The 8,894-nt window shown below is 39.2% G+C and overlaps 2 protein-coding genes and 1 pseudogene across 2 annotated transcripts; 1 reads left to right on the top strand and 2 right to left on the bottom strand.

Moving 5' to 3' along the window:
- The first annotated feature begins 972 nt into the window (after positions 1-972).
- On the top strand, positions 973-1,989 carry LOC117933895 (ethylene-responsive transcription factor 5-like). The gene has a single exon (XM_034855469.1). It carries the CDS (start codon positions 1,122-1,124, stop codon positions 1,926-1,928), a length of 807 nt encoding a protein of 268 aa, XP_034711360.1. The 5' UTR covers positions 973-1,121; the 3' UTR covers positions 1,929-1,989.
- Positions 1,990-6,693: 4,704 nt separating this feature from the next.
- Positions 6,694-7,851, bottom strand: LOC117933197 (serine/threonine-protein phosphatase 7 long form homolog). The gene is made up of 4 exons (XM_034854592.1): positions 7,279-7,851; positions 7,031-7,125; positions 6,831-6,918; positions 6,694-6,744 (listed from the first exon to the last, which is right to left on the bottom strand). The coding sequence occupies exons 1-4, from the start codon at positions 7,849-7,851 to the stop codon at positions 6,694-6,696; spliced, it is 807 nt and encodes a 268-aa protein (XP_034710483.1).
- A 153-nt stretch (positions 7,852-8,004) lies between these two features.
- LOC117934176 lies at positions 8,005-8,894 on the bottom strand (annotated as a pseudogene).

Here is an 8,894-nt window from a genome sequence, read left to right as displayed (position 1 = left end):
GATATAAAATAAATATCGAAGGCAAATAGCTTAGTCATGTACCATTGTTAAATATGTGCGAATCCATATCTTAACACTATTATGATTCTCTCATGGCCCTTTGGGAGTTCGACACGTGGCTGACTCCAAGATTGTGACACTTGGCAAAACAGGTTGCATGAAAGTGAGCCCCAAATGGGGGTCTACACATGTTCAATTTATTTGTTTTTTAAATTTTTTTATATTTTCTTTTTATTTTTAAAAATTGGTAAAAATAATTTTTACTTATTTTTAAAAATCATTCTTTATTTTATTTTATTTTTAAAAATTATTTTGAAAAAATTAATAATCGTATAGTGTTCTGAAATTTTAAAAACAATTTTTTATTTTTAAAAACAAAAAAATTATTTTCAAATTACAAGGAGAGAGAAGTTCTTACTTTTAGAAAGATGAGTAAGTTTGTGCTCGTGAAAAAATCTTTTTACGAGGAGAGTTGAAAGTATTTACATGTTTCTGTTGTTGCCAACATACGGCCGGTGAAATAGGTATCCATGGCAATTGCATTCAGTATGTGGCACCCAGTGCGCATGCCAACTGGAATGGATGGTTGGGAGGAAACTACTCAGATAGGAGAAAGTCAAGTTGACAAAGAGCTCCACTTCAAGTGGACAAAACCCGATTCATGCATTACTTTAAAGTTGAAAGAGCTTTCAATCTAATGCGGGAATCTAGTGCTTAGATTCTCCAATTAAACAAATGCGTAATATACTCATTGCCCTCGACTGGGTTCAATTAATCAGGGGAGGATGCTGTGTCATGAGTCATGACAAGCATATACCCGTTTTCCATTTGTGTTTGTCTCTTTGGTATATTCTAAAGAAACTACTTGTTTGCTTTCTGGGAGATAAAAAATTCATACTCATGCATGGCCCCTCCACATATGTATATACAAACCCTACTCTTTGTGATAGATATTAGAAGAAGCTTCACTTCCCCAACTAAGAACCTCATCTGAAACTTCCTCTTTCTATCTGCATGTCTGCTATATATAGTTATACCATACTCAATCCTCAGCACTCTTACTCTCTCTCTGTTTACTTTGATTTGAGTTTTGATACTACACTAGTCAGTTCTTCTCCACCATGGAAAAAGAAGCTTCAGCACTGCACTTCATCCACCAACATCTCCTCAGCGACTTTGAATCTCTGGAAAGCTTCGCCGTTAATGTAAATGAATTGTCGCAAACTTCAAGCCCTGAATCAAGTGTTTCCACCACAGATGTTGAGGTTTCTGATTACTTCGAGCTCCATGACGATGAATGCTCTACCTCTACTTCATCTGGGTTGTTCCAGTTTGAGACCAAATCCCCAAAACTTTCCAAATTAAGTCATCGGCGACCTTCACTGTGCATCTCGGTTCCTCCGCCGCCGATTCCTCAGCTCCCGGTGGAGTCCGATTCCGGCGATGCCAGGCATTACAGAGGCGTACGACGACGACCGTGGGGCAAATTCGCGGCGGAGATTAGAGACCCAAATCGGAGAGGATCAAGGGTATGGCTGGGGACATTCGAGACAGCCATTGAAGCAGCTAGAGCTTATGATCGGGCTGCTTTCAAGATGCGTGGCTCCAAAGCTATCCTTAATTTCCCTCTTGAAGCTGGGAATTTGTCGTGCTCTGACCCGACGGTGATATGCGGCCGGAAAAGGCAGAGAGAGTGCGAGAGTGGAGAGAGAGAGCAAGCAGAGACTAAGGTTTTAAAGCAAGAGGAGCAGCTGCCGGATTCAGACTGCAATCTAGAGGCGGCCAGTGTTTTTGGGATCAGTCCGTTAACGCCGTCGAGTTGGAGGACGATTTGGGAGGGGAAAGCCACGGATGGAATATTCAATTTGCCACCCTTGACGCCGTTATCACCCCATCCTTGGATTGGATATTCCCAGCTTATAGTCTGAATGACAGCAGTCATTTTCATTGTAAATAACCGAAATATTATATTACCATATTTAATGTTAATTATTTTTTATAAGAATTTTATTTTAAAATGTAGTAAAGTTTATCAATATTCTATTATTAAAATTTTAAATTAATAAAAATATTATAAAGTTGAAGTAATAAATAAAAAATAGCTATTCACCACAACCACATTCATTGGGTGGTTCCAACTGTGCGTGCCAGCTGGTGTGGATGATTGAGGGGATTGAGAGCAGAGACCCAAGTTGAGAAAGCTGTCCTGTCCAAGTGGATAATTTAGACCCAAGTTTCATCAAAGGCAAGTTGGCTTCCTGATTTTATCATTCAAAACTCTTGGACACGACAAAATCAGTCTCTTTATTAATATTTGGCTCATATAGGATCCATCACCACTGTTTGTTTTGGAGGAATAATATAAACCCTAGCCCCACTAGGGATGTAGACAATTATCACAAAGAAGTTTCATTCCCCTAACTAGGAACCTCATCCGAAACCTCCTCTTTCTATCTATCATGTTATATATATATATATATATATAGCTCACCACTCACTCCTCTCCACTTTCACTCTCTACTTCTTAGTGCTCATCTTCATTAGTATGGCAAAAGAAACTTCACAAGTGGATGCAGGGATTTATAAAAAGAAAAGGAAACTTGTGTTTTGATGGGGTCATTGGGGAAATATATGGTTTTTGAAACCCAACTTTTTGAAATATGAGAACCAACTTTTAATGTGGAAAGTAATATATTTTTTATGCACTCTAAGTCACGGTTCCAATCCGATCCGACCAATTGGACTAGAATGACATTGAACCGAGGTCAGACCGCTCAAACTGACGGTCCAACTGATGAACTAGACGAACCATCCGATTCTCTCCGAATCGGCCGATTCGATTAAAATTATTATTATTTTTAAACAATATCCAAAACGACGCTGTTTTGGAGGGTATATAATGAACATCACGGTTGCTGGCTGCAAACTGGAAACCCTCCCACCTTAGTCCTCCCCCTACAGCAGCTTCCGGACTGCTACTACGCCCGCCCCTGTCACGTCGCCGCCTACGACACCCAGACGGCTTCCACCGGTGGCCATTACAAGCCGAAAACAGTCCCTGTCGGCGCTTCTTCCTAGCTCCATGCGGCGTTGGAAGCTGGCAAAGCTCCCTGCCGGTGTTAACCTCCCCGATCGGCTTCGACTGGTACCCCTCCCTGCTGTTGGTACCCCTTTGACCCTCCCTGCCGCTGAAGCTATCTTCAAATTTTGTGTGGTACACTAGTTTGGTTTCTATTTGAAGAGAGATTTAGTCTTGTGTTTAGTTTCTTATGTTCTGGCAATGGTTGTGAATTGTGATATTTAATGTATGACAAGTAAATTTTCCAGAATTGCACTTTGAATTACTATAAAACTAGATTCCCATCTTGTTTGAATGAAAAAAAAAAAAAAAAAATAGTGACTAAATGGTGATGATGAAAATTGTCAAATTATAAAAAAAAAATTGTAGTATAAGTGGTAGAGGGAAAGAATTAGAGACCTGAGAACTGATTAATGATTTTCCACCAATTTGGGCAAGTGGAGGATGCATATTAGATAGAATTTATTAATTTTTAAAATTTTAATAATATATAAAAATAATAAAATATATATTTATGACGTCATCGGTTCGACCGTGGTTCGACCGTCGGTCCAATTAATGAACCGTGAATCAATAACTTTTTCGGTTCAATGATCGGTCCGATTCTAAAAACATTGAAAAAAATATGTTGCACCCTTTACCACAGGAGTGACTGGGTCTCATGTACATAGGAAATAAAATAAGCAAACTTAGTTTCAACTCCCTTTAACCCATTGTCAGTCTCCACCACACTAATACATTCATGCAATGACCATTAACACCAAAGTGGGACCAATCAAGCCCAAGTACCCATACCATCATAATTGCTCTCAAGCATCCTAATGATCGGGGTTTTTTAACTTTTGCGGCAATTTTAAAAAATTATAATTAAAAAATGGTAGTTGTGAAAATATTGATAGATTTATGACAGTTTTGGCCACGTGGAAGGTGTCTTTTGAAGATACACCTTCCACAATTTCCAAAATCATGAAAGAATTGAATTTAAGCTAAAAGTGTCTCTTGAAGAGACACCTTCTACAATTTCAGAAAATTTGATTTATATTAAAGGTGTTTCTTGAAAAAACACTTTCCACGTGGCAAAAAATCCAATATGCATTAAAGGTGTCTCTTGCAAAGACACTTTCCACGTGGCAAAAAATCCAATATGCATTTGATTTTAAAGCTAAAGATGTCTCTTGAAGAGACACCTTCTACAATTCCTAAAAATTTTAATTTTTATAAAAGGTGTCAAAGGTGTCTCTTGAAGAGACACCTTCTAGAATTCCAAAAAATTAGATTTATACTAAAGGTGTCTCTTGGAAAGACACTTTACACAATTCCACAAAATCCAATATGTATTAAAATTTGTGGAAATGATTTTAAAGGTAAAGATGTTTCTCTTCAATGTATGAAAATTGTGGAAAGTGTCTCTTCAAGAGACACTTTCAATATAAACCCAATTTTTTTAAAATAATGGAAGGTGTCTCTTCAAGAGACACCTTCAATATAATTCCATTTTTTGGGAATTGTGAAATGTGTCTCTTGATACCTTCCACAATTTTAAAAATATTGGGTTTATATGGAAAGTGTTTGTTCAAAAGACACTTTCCATAATTTCCATTCAAACAATGGAAAATTTTGAATTTATGCTGAAGGTGTCTCTTCAAGAGACACCTTCCATAATTACAAAAAAAATGGAATTTATTCGGACACCTTTCATAATTTTTAAAAAATTGGGTTTATACTGAAAGTGTCTCTTGAAGAGACACTTTCCACAATTTTTCAGTGAAAATTTCGAATTTTGAAAAGGGATATTCTACAATTCCCAAAAAATAAAATTATACTAAAGGTGTCTCTTCAAGAGACACTTTCCACAATTTTCATTATGTGTTAAAAAATTTCGCTTTATACTGAAAGTGTCTCTTCAAGAGATACTTTCCACAATTTCCATACACAGTAGAAAATTTGTCTCTTCAAGAGACACTTTCCACAAAAGAAAAAAAAAATTATATCTCTTAATTAGTATTACCTAATGTACAACCAAATGTTTAAAGTTTATCACCTGTATACATTATAATCAATATTTTGACATTCAATCCAAAACCAATGAAAACAAGTAAACCAAATGTCAAAATCAGCACCTTTGCAAAATAGTAACAATACTATTTTGTGTAAAATAAGTCCAAAATAGATAGAATACTATAGAACTTACGTTAATAAAAAGTTAGTTAATCCAAAATATAACAAGTAAAAACATACATCTTGAGTATTTGTCCAAAATGATGATATGCAAAATACTAATAGTATCCAAAATATAAGTCATATGTAGTAACATCCTCAATGTGTACCACATGAAGGAGCCTTCCTCTTCCATAGTGGACGTCTATGATGTGCATGCTCCACTATTGGCTCTATGGGGCTAACATGTAAACCTCCATGAGCTCCACGACCACGTCTCCTACCACGTCCTCGACCATGTCCTCGACCACGATTAGTTTTTTGTCCTTGTTGATCATCATTTGCTATATGAACTAACTCCTCATGAACCAATGTAGCCTCTATCGATGGTGGTGATGATGCAACAAATGGTACTACAGGTGGAGTGGATGGCACCTCCATAGGTGTAATAGGAGTCTCCTGAACAGGTGGCAGGCTAATGTTAGTCGATGGTGCATCTCTAAGAATAGATGTATGCCTAGTCCCTCTCGTATGAGCCCCTCGCCCTCTAGTCCATACACCTCCTGATCGAGTAATGAGTGATATCGGCTACTGATGAGGTGGTGGACTACTCCTCGTATGAGGCCCTCCTCCCCTAGTCCGTACACCTCCCTATCGAGTGATGGATGATATCGGCTGCTAATGAGGTGGTGGACTACTCCTCGTATGAGGCCCTCCCCCTCTAGTCCGTACACCTCCTGATCGAGTATTGGATGATGTCGGCTGTTGATGAGGTGGTAAACTAATGTCAGTCGATGGTCGTACTCGGGCAACAACTCGTGTATGCCTAATCTCCCTCGTATGAGGCCCTCATTGTGTAGGTCGTACATCTCCTGATGGAGGCTAGAGCTGTGTAGTAGCATCAACACTAAATGGAGCATCTAAGCGATCCATCTCATGTATGGCCTCTAATACAGTAGTACATAGCCTGCGAATGCGAAAATCATCTGGAGGTGCAATATCATATATCTGGTGTATGCTGGTAGTCTGTAAGTCAAATAAGAGTTAAATTAAATTCTTATAAAAATAAAATAAACTTTAATAAAAAGATAAAACATGAAAATTACCAATAGCTCGTGGAAGGACCCAGTCCGAGTAAGAAACCGAATAGTAATGGAGCGATACCACACCATGTATGGATCATGATACCCCAATGACCCTATAGCCATCTTGCCTCTAGCAATATGCTCACGCATAGAACTCCAACGTCGAATGTAGTCTCCATGTCGAGTAGTCCAATCAACATCATGTCTACTTCTCATATCACATTTGTGTAAGATTGACTCATTATCAAATAGTTGAGGAATCCCTTGACGAAAACCAAACTGCTGCAATACTCGATCAGGTCTATGCCATTCAATTATGTGGAAACATATCAAAGGTGAGATAGTGCACCATATATCTTTCCCAGCAGTACACTAATCAGGAAGACCAACATTCATGTCATCAACATAAGGCTGCCATATAATCTGTACCCAAGAAACGTTAGATATAATCAATGGTTGAGAATTTGTTTAGAGAAACAAGTATAAGAAATGAATCACACTTTTATCACCTGATCTGCTGTAAGTCGATCAAGATGGTGCCTATACTGAGCTAAGACGTGCATGCTAATCGAAGTTGTCCGAAACTCATCTCTCCACCTATAAAATTAAAATAACAAAGCATAGTTAAATAAATAAAAAAATGTTAGAATTTAAGTTTATGCATGTATCCTCATAATAGTAAAATTTGTCGTAATTTTATTATATATACCGAATGGCCAATGGAGGTGGAGGCAACTGGTCATCATGTGGAGCTATATGTAAATGATGAGGTGCAATAAATGGGAACCTCTTCGATACCCATAACTAGAGCAAAATCAGTGGGCCAGATATATCATGTGTATCAATATGAGAGGCTCGACACAACTGTCGATAAAGCCAGGCTAAACAGGCACTACCCCAACTATACCTACCAGCAACCTCAAAATCCTCTAGAAGGGGTAAAAACATAAGATGCACCTTATCGCTAAACTTTCCTGAAAATAGAAAACCTCCAATGAGTTGTAAGATATAAGCCCTAGTATAACGCTGAATAGACTCCTCATCAGCATCTGGTGCCAAAGTAGGGAAACTCTGACTCAACCATGTAAGATGAAGGCACTGACCATCTATGTCTGTATCTCCAGGAGTGAGTCCTAATAGAGAATAACATACACGCCTCCAATCTAAACATGTGCTACCAGTAACTACATCTCCATCTACTGGTAGTCCAATCAACATGGCAATATCCTGTAGTATAATCGTGCACTCCTCCTGAGGTAAGTGGAAGGTATGAGTCTCAGGTCGCCATCTCTCAACAAATGCAGTAATAAGATGCCAATCTAAGGAAATGAATCCTAAGCGTGCAACACCATAGAAGCCTGCCTGCTGCAACAATGGAATAATACGCCCATCGAGTACACTGGTGCGATGGAAGATCGCCTCACGCCGTCTACAATGAAGGTCCTTAGAGTCAACACCTGTCCATGCTACAGATGACCTGTGTGTGGCCTGTCCATGTAGAACTGTTGGATCCAAGGGTCCTGGCTCCATCGTGCGGTGATACCTACATATACCAAATAACCATTTATTCTTGTTATCATTAGTATGATTACAAATTTACAAACATTACATAAAAATATCATATTATCAAAATGGATAATCAACCATAAGTATAAAGATATAAATTATTAAATGAATGAACAAATTCAATATTTACATTCAAAGCACACCCTCTCCTCAAACTATAAGCTGAGAATATCCTAACCAAGGATGTGGTGATAACGGCGTTAACGGTGGCAACTTGAATATTCCCTCCATCTCTCTCTCCTCCCACACGGCCCTCCAATTTGATGGAGTTAACGGACCAATCCCCAAAACATTACTGGTTGCCCCCGCCACCGTGCTATCAGATTCTGGCGACTGCTCCTCCTACTTTAAAACCTTCGTCTCCACTTGTTTTGTCTCTTCACCCTCACTTTCTCTCACCCTTTTCTGGCCTGATATTACTGGTGATTCAGAACCCGACCGATTCCCAGCCTCAAGAGGGAAATTGAGAATAGCTTTGGAACCACGTATCTTGAACGCAGCTCGATCATAAGCTCTGGCGGCTTCAATGGCAGTCTCGAATGTCCCCAGCCATACCCTCGATCCTCTCCCATTCGGGTCTCGGATCTCCGCCGCAAATTTTCCCCACGGCCGACGCCGTACGCCCCTATAATGCTTGATGTCGCCTGAATCGGAATCCGCCGGCAACTGAGGAATGGTTGGCTGAGAAACTGAGATGCTGAGTGGAGGTCGCCGACGACTTAATCTGGAAGCTTTGGGGGATTTAGTTTCAAACTGGAAAAACCCAGACGGAGCAGAAGTAGAATAGTGAAGGAGAAAAGGGTTGTTTCCATCTTCATGGAAATTCAAGTAACTAGAGAGCGGAGTAATATCTGAGGTGGAAACACTCGAATCAGAGGTTGAAGCTTGGGATGGATCATTTACATGAGAGATGAAGCTTTCGAAAGATTCAAAGTCGGAGAGGAGTTGTTGGTGGATGAGGTGCAGTGATGAAGCTTCTTCTGCCATATGAATGGAGACGAGCACTT

This window comes from Vitis riparia, chromosome 16 (genome assembly GCF_004353265.1).
Source record: "Vitis riparia cultivar Riparia Gloire de Montpellier isolate 1030 chromosome 16, EGFV_Vit.rip_1.0, whole genome shotgun sequence".
Lineage (NCBI taxonomy): Eukaryota > Viridiplantae > Streptophyta > Magnoliopsida > Vitales > Vitaceae > Vitis > Vitis riparia.
This window is presented reverse-complemented; position numbering and strand designations above follow the sequence as displayed.

Excerpts from the sequence above, each read along its gene's own strand:
- LOC117933197 (XM_034854592.1), bottom strand. The coding sequence starts at position 7,851 with ATGGAGCCAGGACCCTTGGATCCAACAGTTCTACATGGACAGGCCACA. Across the intron at positions 7,126-7,278 it reads CAGGAAAGTTTAGCGATAAG|TTATGGGTATCGAAGAGGTT; the intron begins GTGCATCTTATG and ends ATTTTGCTCTAG. Across the intron at positions 6,919-7,030 it reads CCACCTCCATTGGCCATTCG|GTGGAGAGATGAGTTTCGGA; the intron begins GTATATATAATA and ends TTAATTTTATAG.
- LOC117933895 (XM_034855469.1), top strand. The coding sequence starts at position 1,122 with ATGGAAAAAGAAGCTTCAGCACTGCACTTCATCCACCAACATCTCCTC.